This window comes from Schistocerca piceifrons, chromosome 7 (genome assembly GCF_021461385.2).
Source record: "Schistocerca piceifrons isolate TAMUIC-IGC-003096 chromosome 7, iqSchPice1.1, whole genome shotgun sequence".
NCBI lineage: Eukaryota > Metazoa > Arthropoda > Insecta > Orthoptera > Acrididae > Schistocerca > Schistocerca piceifrons.
Window position 1 is genome coordinate 321,806,215 of NC_060144.1, and position 21,522 is coordinate 321,827,736.

Genomic DNA, 21,522 nt, shown 5'->3' on the forward strand with positions numbered 1-21,522 from the left:
ACTCGATCATAAATCTATATTGATTTTCAGTCAAGTTTTGATGTCGAACGTATGCAACAGTGGGGATGGTAACATCCTGTGACACATGCATGACAGCAACAAAGTATTGCCACAAAACAGAACTCTCAATTTACTACTAAAGGAAGCTAATACAAAAACAATATAATTCCATATTGTAGTAATTCAATTTTTATTCACAGTATGTTCTTAGTAAGTTATATATTCTGAGACACTCTTCGAAAACACTGTAACATTTGGAAAATCTGTCAATCGCATCTCCCATTGTGTTGTAGATAAGAGTCATCAGTTAGTGATCTTTCGGACGAACTCGTTGAGTGCAGGAAACTATCAGGTCTTCCTTTTACATAGGAATGTTCTCGTGCCAGAAGTCCATGCGCTCCTGGTCTTTGTTCTGCCTCAGCTCGTAGTCCGTCGTGATGTACAAGTAGTTTGTCGACGACACACTGAAAGGCTCCCACACGACGCTGTCGTTAGCGTAGTTTGGATCTCTGAAACATTACACTAGTCTCATTATCATAAACTGATTAGCACATAGCTTCGTTCAACAAAACTCAATTCTGGGAGGAAAAGAGTTGCAGAAATGTAATCAGAAATAATATCTTTCAGGTGAAGTGTGTAAACTTGTACTTCTCCATTCATATATCGTTCTTTTTTCCATTCATTACATGCATAACATGTATAGAGAAGTAAATCTGTGTCTGTGACACGAACTGTAAATTAAATTTTGACGACATAGTCTACGGAGAGCAGCGACCTGATTTTATACAAGAGTTGACTGAAAAGTAATGCCTCTACATTCGTAGCTCTTCAACAGTTGGCAGCATTGGTATGCGGCAGGTACTGGCTTGTTCCGTAGCCTCTTCTCTACAGCTCCAGTTGGCGGGAAGACTTGGCATTGAACGGTTGTGTTGTTACAGTGTGAAGTATGGAAGCTTGAGCAGACGGTCGGTCAGTGCGATTTAAGCAACGTGCAGTCATTGAATTCTTGACAGCAGTAGGTGTCACCCCAAAGGAGATTCGTCAGAGAATGAAAGCAGTTTATGGTTGATGTGAATACTGTGCGTCGTTCAAAGATGTTGAGGCGGGAATATATGACCTGCGTGACAAACAAAGAGTTGGACGGCCTGTGACAGCAACCACCGAGTTTCACAAGCAAAATGTTGACAGATTGATTCAGGACGATCGTCGTATCACTCAGAGAGAATTTGCAAGCACAATCTGCATTCCACAAGAACGTGTGGTTTAGTTATTGCTTTGCTTGGCTATCGGAAGATGTGCGCATGATGGGTGCCCCGGATGCTGACTCCTGAAATGAAAGCGCACTGACTTGAAATTTACCAGGAACTCCTTTTGCGTTAGGAGAATGAAGGTGACGCCCTTCTCCATTCAACTGTGACAGGAGACGAAACATCATTACGCTTCTGATGTAGACATTACCAGCGGCTATGTCATCCGGTCGTGAAAGCCTTCATTCTACGAACGCATGAAGACGTTTTTGCTATATGGCCATAAAGCCCCATAAAGAAAAGACTAGAAAATTTCAAGAAACTGCGAAACAGTTTTTGTAAAGTATAGATGACATTTCAAACTGCTAGCAGTAGTAGACACGCTACACGAGTTGTTGAGCAACCATTAACTTTTAGAAGCTTGCCGCAACACTTCCACTCGTTAATCTGTGAATAACCACGTCCCTTCTCAAGTACTTTTAATGCACTATTTGGAAACCGTTTTCCTCACAAAATTCAGAATATATGGTGTGAATATTAAACTAGAATAAAATGATAGATTTCGGTAACTATTACGTAAGTTGACAGTGTTTGAACTTCATTTTGTGTAGCAATGTTCAGCAAAGCAATACTCAGCTATCAGCTACATACTAGTGGACATGGTTTTCTGGGTTTGCTTTTTTTCTCGTCTTTCGTGTAAACATACCCATATTTGATGAAACTGCTCCAGCTGTTCACCATTCTTTGGCTAAGGTCACCTTCTACTGTCCCTGGTTCCCATTCGATTGCACTGTCGTTTCTGTGGAAGATAAAAGCTATTTCTGCTGCGTGTGGAGTACCTGCAAAAGAAATTTGAAGCACTGACATTTCTATATATCTTAGCAAGCAACTGAATCTTAGTACTTTAAACTTTGTTTCAATTTACATGAAACGACATTGTAATAGCACATCGTTGGATCCATTTAAAAAGAGAATCCAGGATTTAGAGCCATCTATAACACGCCAATGGAAGGTGGTATCAAGAAAAACTGCTGAGTAGTTCATGACGATAATGAGAATGGTTTCTGTTACACTCTCTCTCTCTCTCTCTCTCTCTCTATCTCTCTCTCTCTCACACACACACACACACACACACATACACACAAGCATTCATACACAGAAATTCAGTCTATCCACTCTCAAAAAAATGTGTATCATGTCTCACAAAATTTTTACTAAAATGAAAGCTAAAATAACAGTTCAGACACACAAGGTTTCATTATAACATAGACTGAAGCGCCAAAGATACTGATAGAGGCATGCATATTCAAATACAGAGATATGTAAACAGGCAGAAGATGGCACTGCAGTCAGCAACGCCTATATAAGACAAGTGTCTGGCGCAGTTGTTAGATCGGTTACTGCTGCTACAGTGACAGGTTAACAAGATTTAAGTGAGTTTGAACGTTATAGTCGGCGCACCGGCGATGGGACACAGCATGTCCGAGGTAGCGATGAAGCGAGAATTTTCCGGTACATCATTCCACAGATTTTTGCAGATTTCAATGGTGGGCCATCAGCAAGTGTCAGCGTGCGAACCATTCAGCGAAACATCATCGATACGGGCGTTCGGAGCCAAAGGCCCACTCGTGTACCCTTGGTGACTGCATGACATAAAACTTTACGCCTCGCCTGGGCCCATCAACACCGGCAGTGGCCTGTTGATGACTGGAAACTTGTTGCCTGGTCGGACGAGTCTCGATTCAAATTGTAGTGATCAGATGGACGTGTGCGGTTATGGAGACAACCTCATGAATCAATGGACCCTGTATATCATCAGGGGACTGTTCAAGCTGGTGGAAGCTCTGTAATGGTGTGGGGCGTGTGCAGTTGGGGTGATATGGAACCTCTAATACGTCTAGATACGACTCTGAGAGGTGACACATACGTACGCAACCTGTCTGATCACCTGAATCCATTCATGTCCATTGCGCATTCCAGCGGACTTGAGCGATTCCAGCAGGACAATGCGACACCCCACACGTCCAGAATTGCTACAGAGAGCCTCCAGGAACATTCTGCTGATTAGAAACACTTCCGCTGCCCAAGACATGACCATTATTGACCATATCTGGAATGCTTTGCAACGTGCTGTTCAGAAGAGATTCCACCCCCTCGTACTCTTACGGATTTATGGACAGTCCTCTAGAATTCAAGGTGTCAGTTCTCTCCAGCACTACTTCAGATATTAGTCGAGTCCATGCCATGTCATGTTGCGGTATTGCTGCTGTTCGCGGGGGCCCAACACGATATTAGGCAGGTGTACCATTTTCTTTGACTCTTCAGTGTATTACACCACCATGAGATGATTCCTTGGAAAAAAGAAATGGGGTACTAAATATACAATGGAAGGTCTAAAAATTTTTTGAAGGAGCTAGGTTCTTTGCAAGGCGAAAAATATATACTCCTAGTTTTTAAATACTTTGCACCATAGTACATTTCCTGTTGCTACAAATGAGGTGGTCATGAGTTTCGCTTCGGTCTTGCACTGGTAATTACTAACTGAATTAGTCACAGCAATCATAAAAGAGATATGCAATAGTTTAAAGAAGATGTAAAAGATGGTTTTCTAGTGCATGGAGAATTACATGTCTGCTGGATTCTGACGCAAATTATCGGCTGTATTTCTCATAATACAGTAATCACGCAGTTTTGCATATGTATCATAAGGAAATTACATTGTCACCAAATTGGTGACAGGCAATGTGTTATCCAACAATAAGTTGACGACCAGATGCAATAAGCATCATAACCTGATGTTATGAGCAAATCTTCACAAGATACCATGAAGCAGGCTCAGAAAATAAAATCCCCATTGTCTCGTCCAAATGGATCAGTCACAATCCTCCGACCGCCGAGTCGTCCGTGAGGTCATTTGTGTGCTTGTGTAAGGACAAGAGTCAGCACTCCGCTCCTCCAGCCTCTGTCGACTTTGTAGACCTTGGAGCCGCTATTTCTCACTTATGCAGCTTTCCAATTGGCCTCATTAAGCCGAGTGCACCCCATGGTAGTCCTCCCATCAAGGAAAAAACCTCTGGCACAATCAGCAATCGAACCCGGATCCTATACATAGAACCCAGACCTCTGAGCTAAAAAGTAAAAATGGAGATTGCAACCAGTCACACATTAAACAGAAGATTGTACCATGAATTGATTTGAACTTTGAGTTCCTATTCTTGAACCAAGTGCGATATCATGTATCGATATCAACTCACTGAAGTATCAAGTTGGCAACAGAATTGCTAGTTTCCATCCAACACTACCAGTTGTGCGAGATCCAGCGGACCAAATGGGGTACACCCATTGAGCCGTGCTTCCACAAGCTAGCTACCACAAGCGCCCTCTGCCACAGCAATACAGGAGGGCCATCAGTAGCGGCTCAGCCAAATCGCGTTCAGAGCCACTTCACTACGTGTTGTTTCGCAGACGCTGCCTAGTCGACACTATAGTTCGTACTTTAGCATAGGAAGACAGGAAGCCTCTTCTTCGTGGACATTACAAGCTGGACTCTATTTCCTGTATTTCTTGCTGCATCATTTGCAATGAGTCTATGAACGCTTGGTCAAATACAAGTTAAGCAAGTCTTCTGTTTGCAGACGTACTTGCTCACTAATCGCTTCTGCTCCTGGCCACCTTGCCATGACGACAACTGCCGCACTACTCTGTAGCCCACCTCTCCGTACTATTGTGTGATGTTATACACAACACCAAGGATATGACAAAACTGATCATTAAAATTGATACATAACTGGAAAATAGAGTACTACATACTTGGATATGCAAATGATCAGCACTTCGCCACTAGTGCAGCTAGCAGGCAACTGTAACACCATTTACTTTCTGTACATATTGGAAGATTACACTGTTTTTTTATCATTCAGAAACCGTATTTGATTGTTGGTTGTTGAGAGAAGATCCTGTTATACCTCGTATAAGAATGAAAAATCTCTGCCAGTTTGTTTCTGAATTCGATGGTGGTAAGATCCCGATCTGTCGAGAGTACAGGTAATGGCTGCAAGATATTGCCGCTCGCATTGACCAGGGTCCCATCGCTATCATGCAGATAGGACCATACCTAGTGCCATCTAGGATATCAAAGGCCATCACGACTAGCGCCCAAGCCGACTGTTTAGGATCGTACAGTCACACCATGTAGCTTGAGTCAGGAAATGGATTTGTTTGGAGCAAGACAAGTAGACACACGGACAGTGCAACATATCTGAAACACCATGGAATGTGATCAAGGCGACCATTGAAGCGGCGTAAAAAGAGTGAAGGAAAAAAGCCGCCATTGGCGGTTGGCATGCGATTCCCCATCCCAATTGAAGACAAAAGTGTATCTAGCAAAACCTATTCCCGCCAGTAGGTTTCATAAAAATGTGATTTAAGAAACGATGTTCTGGCAGTGCCCTAACGCTTTTTTTTCTTTTTAGCTGAAGCGTCAAATTGTATCCAGTTTACACCTCCACAACGCGGTATTTGTGTATTTCTATTACTAGTACCTTTATCTAAAAATTAAGACGTAACATGAACTTCTTGCAGACGTAAACGAACACTGTGTTTCACCCACGACACGAAAACAGCTAATAAAAAATAATAGTGGATACAGTAACAATAGTTATGCTACACTAGAATGCACATTGTGCTGATCAAGTAATCGCATTCTGTACGTTTGACGTCCAGGTTTACTTCACAGAGCCGGTACGTACACGTTCGAGCAACATTCTGTTTATAGAATGTGTAAAAGCGACTCCCTTTCTTTTGCAAACACTTCGCCACCCGCTAGATCATACCTTGCTGGACCCTATGCAACACATCTGCTTCTACCACTGCCGAAGCGGCATGCACGCGAGCCATGAGATCGTGTACATCCATGGATGAAGTACTATAAACTAATTCCTTTCCCTGCCCCCCAGAAATAAAAACGTTGAACCTCCGTCACCAACCGATTTCTCTGGAATCACTTCATTTAAATATTTATCCATATTCATTCCAAGTGTGGCCGCGCACCGTCATGCTGAAACCATACCTCTCACCGTACACGAACTGGAGCGTTTTCTAATGCGTCGGGCAAAGTAATGCAAAGAAACGTACCATACGGGAGCGCATTCAACTTGTCCAGCAATAGATAAGGACCCGAAAGCATTCCACCCACGATTCCAGCCCACAAGTTTATGCCAAAGCCTGCTTGAAAGCCACATTGATAGGTGATACATGGGTTGTGTTCCGAAAAATAATGACTGTTGTGAAGTTTGAAAATACTTTCAAGAGTGAAGCTAGGTTCTTCAGTCCATATCAAGTTATTTAGGGTCCTATAAAATATTCGTTGTCTTCCACTTCGCGCAAAAACCATTCACAAAACTGCACCCGTTGTATGGGATTTTCTTGGCACTGGTTTTGAGTTAACGTGTAGTGATACGGATTCAGTTCTTCTTCGTGCAACACTCCAACAACTAGTCTATGAGATATCTCGAATTTCCTTGCAATTTCACGGGTACTTTGGCGAAGTTATTTGTGAACTGTATCAAGAACTGTGTCCTCTGTGGAGTACGTCTACACCTTGAACGACCTCTGTCCATTACTTGCGGACGAAGATTACCAGTTCCCCGAAGGCGTTGCTCCAAACGATGAAAAACTTTCTTTGCAGAATGGCGTCTTTAATGGTACCACGCACCATATGCACGAGCAGGAGCAGCAGCTTGGTTGTCGGGTGCACCCAGCTCCAAAATGTAAGGACGTATTCATCCACTGAGAAGCCGCCCTACATGATGATGATGTCGTGTGACGAGGGCCTCCCTTCGGGTAGACCGTTTGCCTGGAGCAAGTCTTTCGATTTGACGCCACTTCGGCGACTTGCGCGTCGATGGGGATGAAATGATGATGATTAGGACAACACAACACCCAGTCCCTGAGTGGAGAAAATCTCCGACCCAGCTAGGAATCGAACCCGGGCCCTTTGGATTGACATTCTGTCGCGCTGACCACTCAGCTACCGGGAGCGGACGCCCAACATGAACTTGATAGGACCAGTTATAGTTGTGCACTGCGCGGTTAGTAGACACATGCATTCAGTTTAATAGATCCCACTGTCATGTGCTAGGCTATTGTCTTGTCACAAAATGATGTCCTGCTTATAAACGACGAGAGCTAGGGAACAGACATATAAAATAATAAAAAAAAGAACCTGACGAGGATTTGTACCGTAACTCCATGATGGAGGTGCGCTTGATGTTGCAGTATACAGAAAGCTGGCTTAAGCCAGAGATAAATTCTGCCGAAATTTTTACAAAGGTACAGACGGTGTTTAGAAAGGATAGATTGCATGCAACCGGTGGTGGAGTGTTCGTCGCTGTTAGTAGTAGTTTATCCTGTAGTGAAGTAGAAGTGGATAGTTCCTGTGAATTATTATGGGTGGAGGTTACACTAAACAACCGAACTAGGTTAATAATTGGCTCCTTTTACCGACCTCCCGACTCAGCAGCATTAGTGGCAGAACAACTGAGAGAAAATTTGGAATATATTTCACATAAATTTTCTCAGCATGTTATAGTCTTAGGTGGAGATTTCAATTTACCAGATATAGACTGGGACACTCAGATGTTTAGGACGGGTGGTAGGGACAGAGCATCGAGTGACATTATACTGAGTGCACTATCCGAAAATTACCTCGAGCAATTAAACAGAGAACCGACTGATAACAAACAGACCCGAACTTTTCGACTCTGTGTGTACAGAACAGGGAATCAGTGATCATAAGGCCGTTGCAGCATCCCTGAATATGGAAGTTAATAGGAATATAAAAAAAGGGAGGAAGGTTTATCTGTTTAGCAAGAGTAATAGAAGGCAGATTTCAGACTACCTAACAGATCAAAACGAAAATTTCTGTTCCGACACTGACAATGTTGAGTGTTTATGGAAAAAGTTCAAGGCAATCGTTAAATGCGTTTTAGACAGGTACGTGCCGAGTAGAACTTTGAGGGACGGGAAAAACCCACCATGGTACAACAACAAAGTTAGGAAACTACTGCGAAAGCAAAGAGAGTTCCACTCCAAGTTTAAACGCAGCCAAAACCTCTCAGACAAACAGAAGCTAAACGATTTCAAAGTTAGCGTAAGGAGGGCTATGCGTGAAGCGTTCATTGAATTCGAAAGTAAAATTCTATGTACCGACTTGACAGAAAATCCTAGGAAGTTCTGGTCTTACGTTAAATCAGTAAGTGGCTCGAAACAGCATATCCAGACACTACGGGATGATGATGGCATTGAAACAGAGGATGACTCGCGTAAAGCTGAAATACTAAACACCTTTTTCCAAAGCTGTTTCACAGAGGAAGACCGCACTGCAGTTCCTTCTCTAAATCCTCGCACAAACGAAAAAATGGCTGACATCGAAATAAGTGTCCAAGGAATAGAAAAGCAACTGGAATCACTCAATAGAGGAAAGTCCACTGGACCTGACGGGATACCAATTCGATTCTACACAGAGTACGCGAAAGAACTTGCCCCCCTTCTAACAGCCGTGTACCGCAAGTCTCTAGAGGAACGGAGGGTTCCAAACGATTGGAAAAGAGCGCAAATAGTCCCAGTCTTCAAGAAGGGTCGTCGAGCAGATGCGCAAAACTATAGACCTATATCTCTTACGTCGATCTCTTGTAGAATTTTAGAACATGTTTTTTGCTCGCGTATCATGTCGTTTCTGGAAACCCAGAATCTACTATGTAGGAATCAACATGGATTCCGGAAACAGCGATCGTGTGAGACCCAACTCGCCTTATTTGTTCATGAGACCCAGAAAATATTAGATACAGGCTCCCAGGTAGATGCTATTTTTCTTGACTTCCGGAAGGCGTTCGATACAGTTCCGCACTGTCGCCTGATAAACAAAGTAAGAGCCTACGGAATATCAGACCAGCTGTGTGGCTGGATTGAAGAGTTTTTAGCAAACAGAACACAGCATGTTGTTATCAATGGAGAGACGTCTACAGACGTTAAAGTAACCTCTGGCGTGCCACAGGGGAGTGTTATGGGACCATTGCTTTTCACAATATATGTAAATGACTTAGTAGATACTGTCGGAAGTTCCATGCGGCTTTTCGCGGATGATGCTGTAGTATACAGAGAAGTTGCAGCATTAGAAAATTGTAGCGAAATGCAGGAAGATCTGCAGCGGATAGGCACTTGGTGCAGGGAGTGGCAACTGACCCTTAACATAGACAAATGTAATGTATTGCGAATACATAGAAAGAAGGATCCTTTATTGTATGATTATATGATAGCGGAACAAACACTGGTAGCAGTTACTTCTGTAAAATATCTGGGAGTATGCGTGCGGAACGATTTGAAGTGGAATGATCATATAAAATTAATTGTTGGTAAGGCGGGTACCAGGTTGAGATTCATTGGGAGAGTGCTTAGAAAATGTAGTCCATCAACAAAGGAGGTGGCTTACAAAACACTCGTTCGACCTATACTTGAGTATTGCTCATCAGTGTGGGATCCGTACCAGATCGGTTTGACGGAGGAGATAGAGAAGATCCAAAGAAGAGCGGCGCGTTTCGTCACAGGGTTATTTGGTAACCGTGATAGCGTTACGGAGATGTTTAATAAACTCAAGTGGCAGACTCTGCAAGAGAGGCGCTCTGCATCGCGGTGTAGCTTGCTCGCCAGGTTTCGAAAGGGTGCGTTTCTGGATGAGGTATCGAATATATTGCTTCCCCCTACTTATACCTCCCGAGGAGATCACGAATGTAAAATTAGAGAGATTAGAGCACGCACGGAGGCTTTCAGACAGTCGTTTTTCCCGCGAAGCATACGCGACTGGAACAGGAAAGGGAGGTAATGACAGTGGCACGTAAAGTGCCCTCCGCCACACACCGTTGGGTGGCTTGCGGAGTATCGATGTAGATGTAGATGTAGATGTAGTCTACTCAGTGAGCTATGGCGGCTGGTACGGTAGCGCACCTTAAACAAGTTTGTTTGTACAGGCTGATGCGCTGCACGATCTGACAGTTGCCAGCTCCTAGTTTTCATACTGGTGTTTTCAAAGTGCACCCGCTCTGATTGCACTAGATAAACGTTTGCCTTGAATCTTGATGAGGAATCGCATTGCGATCTCCAAAACTCCTGCATTTTTTCTTCGCCCCGTGTATATATGCCGAAAGAGGCAGCCGAAAGTGGTGCGCCCCACAACACTGTACGCATGAATAGCTCCCCGCCGTATTCTCAGATGAGTCCCAGTTCTTCCTAATGCATCACGATAGACATACCCGCACCGATGAGAAAAAATGTCGCCAAAGTGCATTCGACTTTGTCATCGACTGAGAGTATGGTACGCCACTGAGTACACAACACGATTACCTCTGGTTCGCTTAGACACTAATTTGGACAACAAGCTTTACATTTCTGACATTAACGCAGTTGGTTGTGACCTACCTTTCAGTTCTCCGTGACGTTACGTTTCAACAAGGCAACACAGGTTCGTATGTCACCTACACCTTGTAGAACTGCCTCGATACCGTGGATTTTCGGCTATTTCCCTGATCAGCGCGTTCTCCATATCTTTGTCATTGAAAACATCTGGTCATGGGTTACTGGTACAATGTCATTTGTCAGCCACTACGACTGATGAGCGCTGGCATACGGATGAAGCAGCGTGGAATGACGTACCCGTATCTGTCACCCAAACTCAGTTTGATTCGATGCCCAAACAGGTTAGAGCCCTTTGTCCTAATTTTTCACACCCTCTATATCCCCAAATCACCTACAGATATAAACACAAACTCTTCCTGGTATATTCGACATAAGTAAAATTTCGTTACTTACTGTTCTTGTTTTAGTGGCTATCAGTGTAGTTGCTGTCGGCCGGGGTGGTCGAGCGGTTCTAGGCGCTACAGTCTGGAATCGCGCGACCGCTACGGTCGCAGGTTCGAATCCTGCCTCGGGCATGGATGTGTGTGATGTCCTTAGGTTAGTTAGGTTTAAGTAGTTCTAAGTTCTAGGGGACTGATGACCTCAGCAGTTAAGTCCCATAGTGCTCAGGGCCATTTGAACCATTTAGTGTAGTTGCTGAGAATTATAAATTTACTTAAAATATGAATATTACAATCCCGCACACGGAATCGTAACCTCTTTCGTTGTTCCTTTTTTTTCCGGCATTATCCGCTGTCTTCACAGGGTCGTTATGTTCATATTGATGTTGCAACCTTAGTGGCAGACGTTGCCGTATGTCCTTCCTGTAGCTATCCGTTAGCTCCTCCCCTAGACTGAATTTCTGTACCCCGTCTGCGTGGATTTAGTGTTGTCACATGTGAAAGAAGGTGAACGTCTTCGAGATGTTTCTAATCTTGTGCAGTGGCCGAGCGTTTCTAGACGCTTCAGTCCGGAACCGAACGACTGCTACGGTCGCTGGTTCGAATCCTACCTCCGGCATGGATGTGTGTGATGCCCTTAGGTTAGTTATATTTAAGTAGTTCTAAGTTCTAGGGTACTGATGACCTCAGATGTTAAGTCCCATAGTGCTTAGAGCCATTTGAACCATCTAATCGTGTAACTGAGACGGGACATGGGTTACAGTCCAGTATTCAGCGAGCCTAATGTGAGAAGCCGACTAAGAGCCACATCCAGGCTGGCTAACACCGACCCCCGTCCTTAATCAGCCGGATGGATTCGATCCGGGACCAGCGCCTCTCCCCCAACGCCGGAGGCAACCTACTGACCCTCGCGTGGCTATCCGAGCGGTCCTCGGAATCGTCTACTGATGCACTTGTATGAAACAGTATACATATCGTTAAAAAAAATCTAGCTATACAAATTATTGCCAAATATTCGAAACATTGATTTAACAACAAAAATAAGACTTAGGGCATCGAAGATATTTCCGAACATTCTTCTCGATCCAGGTTGAGTTTCATTAATTGTAAGTAACGGCTTACCTCATACACAAGGTATAGAAGGGCTGTCATTTATACTCACGTGATACATATGAAAATGTTTCCGACATGATTAAGGTTACACGACGTGAATTAACAGCCTTTGAAAACGGAATGGTAGTTGGAGCTAGACACTTGGGAGATTCCAGTTCGGAAATCGTTAGGGAATTAAACATTCCGAAATCTACAGTGTCAAGAGTGCATCGAGAACACCAAAGTGCAGGTATTACCTCTCACCGCGGGTAACGCAGTGGCCGACAGCTTCACTTAATGACTGAAAGCGGCAGCTTTTGCATAGAGTTGTCAGTGTTAACAACCAAGCCACATTACGTGAAACTACCGTAGAAATGAATGTGGGACGTACGATGAACCTATCCGTTAGGACAGTGCGGCGAAATTTGGCGTCAATAGGCTATGGCAGCAGACGAGCGACGCGATTGCCTTTGCTAACACCACGACATCACCTTCAGCGCCTCTCCTGGACCCTACACGACTGGAAAACCGTGGCCCAGTCAGATGAGTCCCGATTTCAGTTGGTAAGAACTGATGCGAAGGTTCGAGTGCGCCGCAGACTTCACGAAGTCATGGACCAAAGTTGCCAACAGGACGCTGCCCAAGCTGGTGGTGGCTCCATAATGGTGTGGGCTGTCTTTACATGGAATGGACTGGGTGCTCTGATCCAACTAAACCGATCATTGACTGGAAATGGTTATGTTCGGCTACCTACGAGACAGTTTGCAACCATCCATTGACTTCAGGTTGCCATTACAATCGCTATGCCACCGGACCACAATTGTTCGCGATTACTTTGAAGGGCATTTTGGACAAGTCGTGCGAATGAATTGCCTCCTTCCCACCCCCACCCCCCAGATCACCCATGAATCCCATCGAACATTTACGGGTCATAATCGAGAGGTCAGTTCTTGCACAAAATCTTGCACTGGTAACACTTTCGCAATTATGGACGGCTATACAGGCAGGCAGCATGGCTCATTATTTCTAAAGGGGGCTACCAACGACTTGCTGACTCCATATCACGTCGAGTCGCTGCACTACGTCGGGCAAAAGGAGGTACGATAGGATATCAGGAGGTTCAAAAATGGCTCTGAGCACTATGGGACTTAACATCTGAGGTCATCATTCCCCTAGAACTTAGAACTACTTAAACCTACCTAACCTAAGGACATCACACACACCCATGCCCGAGGCAGGATTCGAACCTGCGACCGTAGTGGTCACGCGGTTCCGGTCTCAATCGCCTAGAACCGCTCGGCCACACCGGCCGGCGATATTAGGAGGCATCCCATGACTTTTGTCACTTCAGCGTATTAGCCTCTTTATAATGTTGTGGAATCATGAAGTGGATCAGGTGCAGCGTATGAAAGGTATTTTGTAAGACAGTTGTTATACACATACTGAGGAAGCAATATCTTTACTTTAGTCCTACAACAATTAAAGATATTCAACTATCGTTTGAGTTCCATCGACCCCGTAATTTGGCGGACTTAGAATATGATCTAAAGGTTTAAGACAGGTCGGGCACGAGAAGTACCTACTTATACGAGTCTAGTTTTCAAAAAGGATAGACGTGCCTGCAGCTGCTTTGAAAATTTTGGTAAAGTTTCAGTACTTATTCTGGCAAGTAAAAGTATGATAGAGAACATGGTCGTTAATATCCTATTTTTATGAATTTTCTGGGAGTTTGACTAGCCAAATCGAAACTGCCCTTTTTATTATAAGTGACACTGCATGTTGCATCTGGTGCATCAGCCTCTGCTTAGAGATACTAGGTCAGTGACAGACGAATACTAGGCGAATATGTAATTGTTAACAGGTTGATTGTTTTGCTATTTCTATTTGGTAGGTTGTTGGTTTCATATGGGTGATGTCTGTTACTAAGAATGTTTAGGTTGAATGAAGAGAATAGAAAAATAAATATTAATATTCGTACCACTAACAGTGCGCTCGAAAAGTGTAATTGCTGTTTAGCCCTGTCTTGGCCTCAGTACTTCTGACTTTTCTATGTGAAAATACCGTACAGTTTTTTTGGCAAAGAGCTGACCTCATTTATTTGGACAATCTAGATTGGACTTGTAGAACAAACATACAACAGACTAACGAATAATATATGTTTAGGGAGACGCACAGTGCATTTAATTATTACAGCTATTTTTGAGTGGGTTGTTTTGCCCATTGCCCTCGACGAGACAGCGAATTTGTGGACCTTATTGAGGTAAGTGAGCAACGAGCAAACCTAAAACCATTGCAAGCTTTTTCTCTAATTCCGTAATGTTTCAACATAAGGTACTGATGATTTCTATGTAATACTAATTGATTAAAAAGAGAGAGCAACAGAGATTATGAAAGCGAGTTCCTTTCTAACGCATTTAAGTCAGCCAATCAGATCGTTCCGCGCGCAAGTTCAAGCACCTGCACGCACTGAAATGCTGTAATGCGTTTGTGGGTTAACATTTGTTCAAAGGTAAGTTACCAACTACATACAAATGGTAGACAGGAAGGAAGTACGAGCTGTTTACCGTAAGTGGCGTTGCCTACGTTGGCGCCACGATAGTCGAAGAGATAGTAGAATACTGGCTCGTCGGACAGCTGCGACACGTATCTCACCAGAGAGTCTGTCGGCTCTGCGAAGTGCTGGTCAGTCGCTAGCTGCAACACGCAAAAGTGTTTTCGTTTATTTATTTATTTTTGGCTTTGGACAGCAAACATCATACACCCAACAGTGGCTACAAGAGTACTATATTAACATAAATGCAATTTCCACAGTATTACAACAAAAAAGTTCGATATACAAACATAAGTTCTTAATGTAAAATAAAAACACTCAAAGACGAACACACAGCCGTCAGTAGTTACAATAGTGCCAAGTTAAGATTAGTGCAATTTTCACAATAGAACAAGGACAAGAGTGTGAAGCACAATGATAAGTTCACCATATAAATTTAAAAAACCGCAAACGTACGACCCAGGGTACGAACTGGGACGGTTGCTGTGTAGAATGACGTCCACATCAACTTATAATCGAAAGCTGGACAACGGCGTCGTTTACAATGATAAGTTCTTAAAGCAAACTAAAAACACAAAAAGATGTTCCACTTTTCGAACGAGCTGGTCCCATTGGAGGACAAGATCCACACAACTTATAGATCAAAGTTGGACATCGGCGTCTTTAGTTCGCGAGCAAATAATTCTTACACACTGACAGAAAAAAATTGCAACATCAACAAACAGTTTCACGACCTAATTAAAGTTGGTAGGCATGTTTCTACATCTGAAAGACGACGTCTATTCAAATTTCGCGCCAGTCGTGTAAGAGTGGTGTTAGTAGCGCAAATCATTCATCATCATTTTCTTTGGGCCTTTGTCCCACTTCAACGCGGGGTCGGCCTTGTTACTACGGATGTGGCCGTGTTGGTTGCAGAGGGTGGCCAGATGCCCTTCCTGTCGCCACCCCGAACCCCCTGGGACGGAATCAGTGCGCCCCAGCTGTCTACGTCTAGTGTAAACCATGATAGTGCGAACGTTTTCAAATGTCTGCGAGTCGTGTAACTGAGGCGGAACGTGGGAACCAGCCCGGTATTCACCTAGCGGGATGTGGGAAACCGCCTGAAAACAACATCCAGCTGGCCAGCATACCGGCCCTCGTCGTTAATCCGGCAAGCGGATTCGATCCCCGGGGCCGGTGTGCCTATCCGACTCCAGGAAGCAGCGCATTAGCGCTCTCTTTTTTTTCCTGTTTAGGCATATTGAAATTTTATAATTAATAGTTAAACATTGCAGCGAATGACATAAAATGAAAAAAACTTTGCGAGCAGTGGGAATCGAGCCTGGTCTGCTGTATTTACCTAATTTTTTTTCTTTTTTTGTTTTTTTCTTTTTTTTTCTACCACCTTTTTATGTATATTTTATTTTTTTGTTTCTTTAAACTTTCGACCCCTTTTTTTCTATTTTTTAAATTTGGCCCCTTTTTTCCTCTCTTATTTTAAAGCCTCTTAGGAAAATGGAAACACAACAAAAAAAAGCCAAATGCCACCGCCACTTCTCATCCTACAACAAAAAAATCTGGTCCACTTCAGACGTTGGCTCCTGACTAAGCCTACCCCAGAGAGCTGCCTATATACCAGGGGAAATATGGGAAATCAAGGTTAGGGCTATTCTTACAAACAAAACAAAATCTTCCTTTTTCTGAATTTTATTTTATTTTTATTTTTTTTGTTTATTTTTGTTGTGTAATTGATCAGAGGCCTTCTGTGCCCCGCTGGTAATATGTTGAGTCACGTCTTCTCGAAATTGATGTGTTCCGTTCAATTTTTCAGAAATGTTCATTGGTTCAAACAGGATACCTTCTTCTCTCTTGGCTTAACATATTCCAGCTCCGAGGCGGGTCGTGGAGAGCACTCCCAAGGAAGTTCGAGAAAAATTTTCTGTATTTTGGGTGACGGACAACGACATAATGACGGTCATTGAGGTATGTCCAAAAATCGAGTCACTCTCGGCTATACTTGCGGTTTGGAGCTAGTAGCGCAAATATGAGCATGCAAATCAGATTTGTTTTAAATACACTCTGTAACGATCGTGAGCGTTAGTAACCTTTGATACTGGGCGTGCTGAGTTTATGTTAGTCAAAAATGACTTTAAGGCGACAAAGCCGTCATTATCAACACTTCACTGACTTTGCAGGAAGTGTAATAGAGTTACGAGAAGCTGGATGCTCCGTGTGCGGTACTGCAGAAAAATTTGGTAGGAATGTAGCCACTTTATGTAATTCATGGCAGCGGTGGACACGGGACTGTACAGTCGCAAGAAGATCGGGCTCCAGACAGCCACGTGGCACTACCAACACAGAAAATCAGCGAGTTCGGCTTCTGGCTCTGGCGCATCGTGATGCAGCTGCAGCAGCAATTTGAGCAGCTCCTGGCACCACAGTGACACAACGAACTGTTACAAATCGATTACTTCAAAGACAGCTCCGAGCCAGGACGCCCTGTGTTGCGCTTTCCACCGACCCCAAACCACCAACATTTGTGACTTCAGTGGTGTCAAGCGACAGCTCATTGGATGGCAGAATGGAGGTCAGCTGTGTTTTCTGATGAAAGCTGGCACTGGCTCGCTGCCAGTGTTGGTTAGGAGGAGGCCAGTTGAGGACCTGCAACCAACCAGTCTGCTTGCTAGACTCAGTGAAGCTATCCTTGGAGTTATGGTCTGAGGTGTGATCTCGCATGACAGCAGGAGCACTCTCGTCGTCATCACAAGCACCCTAACTGCAAATTTCTACGTCAATCTGGTGATTCGACCTGTCGTGCTGCCATTCATGAACGGTATTCCATGGGGTGTTTTCCTATAGGATAACGCTCGCCCACATACCGCTGTTGCAGCCCAACATGCTCTATACAGTGTCAACTCGTTGCCTTGGCCTGCTCGATCACAAGATCTATCTCCAGTGAAGCACCTATGGGGATTCCTTCGGATGACAACTCCAGCGTCATCTACAAACAGCGTTAACCATTCCTGCATTAATAGACCAAGTGGAATAGGCATGAAATTCCATCCCACAAACAGACACCCAGCAGCCGTGCAACACCATGCATGCATGTTTCCACGCTCACGTTCAATATTCTGGCTGTACTCCTATTATTAATGTACTAGCAATTTACATTTGCAACTGCTTGTCTCCCGCTTACGTAAACATGTGATCTTGCAAAGTTATTCGCATAAATATGTTACCTAGACAATGTATTCCCGTATTTTCGTTACTCTACATTAATTATTTTTTGTTGTCGAGTTTTTTTCGTCAGTATATATATCGAACAGGTGAGGAGGTAACAGCTCATAACCAATTTTTTATACAAGACCACCTGTGCGGCCGAGTGCTTGGTATACACCAGTACGATTTGATTCAGATCCATTACCACCGTTACATCCTCATCACAGTGCCCAGAAGCTAAGATTTTCAACCGTTGTAGGTAGGCGGGGTAACACCCCTCATGCAGATAAGAGATGTCGCATGACGTCTGCAAAGCTTCACGGACGTGAACCATGGCAGAGAAGAGACATTCGGTTGTATGGCCACCAGTGCTGCAATGTGCCATTCACAATTCCGGTCGTGATAAGCAGCTTTCTTGACAATGGAGATGAAATCCGTATAAGCGATTGGTGTTGCACGGAACTGTCCTTCCGTAATACTTTTCTTAGCGAGGCAAATGCCTTGGTGTCCTTTTATCCAAAGTAAGTGGGCGTCAATGGCCAATGCCTTCACATCTATTACGTCCTGTTTATCAAACGCTGGATGTTGTAGTTTCTGCAACACACTTCGGAGTCCGTGAGGATAAATACAAGTCGGAAAGTCTGTGTTCCGTAATAAATAGTCACCCTGATGTCAGGTAACTCCACTGTGTAGATACCTCAGGTTACTAGAAACTTCTCTCTCGACAGTGTACGGGACCTGCCAAACAGGGTTCTGGTCAGATGATGACGGGGGCGAGGAAAATATTATTTCGTAGTGGAGTGTTCATTCAACCGCATTACTAAAATATTATAATTATGCTACCTACATGTCTTTCGATCAATTCAGACATGTTGTGAGCTAACTCTGTGGCCCAGCCATATACCTGCTCTATCTCGTTACCAGTAGGCTGTAGTAACGCCACTGGAGAATTTCTCTGACCGATACGTCGTACAGGGAGCTACTGTTTGGACAATGTAGTTACCTGTACTAAACACTGAGTGGGCGTTGGTCACGTCTCGGCGACATACGTACATCTTCACTCGCATGTAGTGGCCAATACGATAAGCATGATATGTTACAGCCGTCTTGAATAATTAAAGGAAAGCCATTAATTAACATTTATTTGAGCTAGGCAAACGTACTATCTTCCGAAAATCGACACTGATGACTTCAAACAAAAATTAATCGTTACGTGGCATAATTTGAAAGTCCCTATGCCCTCTAATAAGTACCGATTAAATTAACAGTACATAAAATCATAGTAACAGATTCGCCAATTCGCCATTATTGAAACGGAATGTATCCAACACGCAGATTATTGTTTTATAAATCTTTTACTTTTTAGTTAAATAAATCAGAATTAATACAAAACATTTGTTAATAGATTTATCCTTTGGTCCAGTTTTTGATCGTTGCGATTTTTTTTTTCAATTTTTATAATCAAAACATTCTGTTCTGGTGCTACAACTGGAAGTATGTTGCAGTGTCTCGGTTCTAGAGCTTCTCACGCCGACCATCTTTCTCTTTCCACATTGCACTGATTAAAGGAAAGCCATTGATTAACATTTATTTGAGCTAGGCTAACGTACTATCTTCCAGAAATCGACTTTGCTGACTTCAAACAAAAATTAATCATTATGTGGCATAATTTGAAAGTTCCTATGCCCTCTATTAAGTTTCGAGAGGGTGCGTTTCTGGATGAGGTATCGAATATATTGCTTCCCCCTACTTATACCTCACGAGGAGATCACGATTGTAAAATTAGAGAGTTTCGAGCGCGCACGGAGGCTTTCCGGCAGTCGTTCTTCCCGCGAACCACACGCGACTGGAACAGGAAAGGGAGGTAATGACAGTGGCACGTAAAGTGCCCTCCGCCAGACACCGTTGGGTGGCTTGCGGGGTATAAATGTTGATGTAGATCTAGATGTAGCCAAATGGACAGCTTAATAGCATGTTGGTCCACGGAGCTGGCGCCCGATAGTGTCCCAGATGCGTTCTGTTATATTCATGTCAGGCGAATATGGTGGCCAAGATATCAACGTCATTACCACGCTACTCAATCCTCTCTAGAACGATTGTGTGCGTATGACACGAATTGTTATCCTGTTGGAAGATGCCATCGTCGCAGGGAAAGATATCAGTCATGCAGGGGTGCATGTGGTTCGCAATAACGTTCACTCAGGATGATGGTGTTTCTCAACATGGCCATCGATCTGGTGTACCAGTAAAGGTGATTCATCCGAGTAGGTGACACATTTTCATTGATTCTCAGTACAATGATCGAGCCCAATCCAATAATACTGACACTGTCGTTGAGTCAACATACGGGTTGTCTGCTACGGAGCCTCATGATCAACAGTGTGCGCTTAGCGATGTGCTCCGAAACACTTGTCCATGCATTAGCATTTTACTCTGTCTTCAGATCTGCCGCAAGTCACCGCCTATCCTGCTGTACAGAGCGGGTAAGCCTCCGACACCCACCTGCTGTGATCATGCGTGAATGTCGAACATTTTGTCACCTATTTGTATTTTCACTGTCCTTCAACTACTTTCAATAAAATTTCACTTCATCCATCCTTGCTAGGAGAGACGATGGAATGACAGCCGATCTTAGAGTGCCACATAAAAACACCGACAAGTTTTAGGGACAGGTTCCTTACACCATGACAAGAGAAAAAAATCTGTTAACATGGACCCTAAAGCAGTGCAGAGTGACCGCGTGGTTTAAGGCCCCATGTCACGGAGTGTGCGGCCCTCCCGCCGGAGGTTCGAGTCCTGCCTCTGGCATGGGTGTGTGTGTTGTTCTTGGCATAAGTTAGTTCAATTTAATTTACTTAGTGTGTAAGTCTAGGGAACGATGACCTCAGTAATTTGGTCCCGTAGGAATTCACACACATTTTTATGGACTCAAATGGCTCAGATGGCTCTGAGCACTATGGGACTTAACATCTGAAGTCGTTAGTCCCCTAGACTTAGAACTACTTAAACCTAACTAACCTAAGGACATCACACACATCCATTCCCGAGGCAGGACTCGAACCTGAGACCGTGGCAACAGCGCTGTTCCGGACTAAAGCGCCTAGATCCTCTCGGCCTTAACGGCCGGCATGGACTCTAAAAGGCATACATTAAGATCGATAAGCAATTGTTCAATACAAGACATATGTCCCACACTAGTGAAATAAACAAGTGCTCATAACTCTTAAAGGGTGCATTGTAGACCCTACGTTTACTGTATATTTTTTCTTTATTTGGTCCATACTACCTACTCCAAAAAAATGGGAAGCAAATGCCCTGCAGTACAAGAGATCTGTTTCAGAGTTTCGAAGATGAACAAGTGCTCATAGCTCTTAAGGTATGTATTTTACAGTATTTGTTTACTAGACATTTTGCCTTCTTTTCTTGTAAGGAACCTGTCCCTAAAACTTTTTAAAAAAAGTCAGTATTGTGACTGGTTTGGTGCAGCCCGCCATAATTCCTCTCCTGTGCCAAATTTTTCATCTTACAATAGCATTTGCAACCTACGTCCTCAATTATTTGCTGGAAGTATTTCAATCGCTGTCTT

The 21,522-nt window shown here is 43.7% G+C and overlaps 1 protein-coding gene across 1 annotated transcript in view; it reads right to left on the reverse strand.

The window, feature by feature from the left end:
- Positions 1 to 361: 361 nt before the first annotated feature.
- The window catches only part of LOC124805664 (acetylcholinesterase-like), a 104,264-nt gene continuing 83,103 nt past the window's right edge, over positions 362 to 21,522 (reverse strand). Inside the window, exons 8-10 of the mRNA XM_047266232.1 lie at positions 14,752 to 14,881; positions 1,954 to 2,086; positions 362 to 509 (exon numbers count right to left, since the gene is read on the reverse strand). Coding sequence (XP_047122188.1) covers positions 362 to 509; positions 1,954 to 2,086; positions 14,752 to 14,881 — 411 coding nt within the window. The remainder of the gene's footprint in view (positions 510 to 1,953; positions 2,087 to 14,751; positions 14,882 to 21,522) is intronic.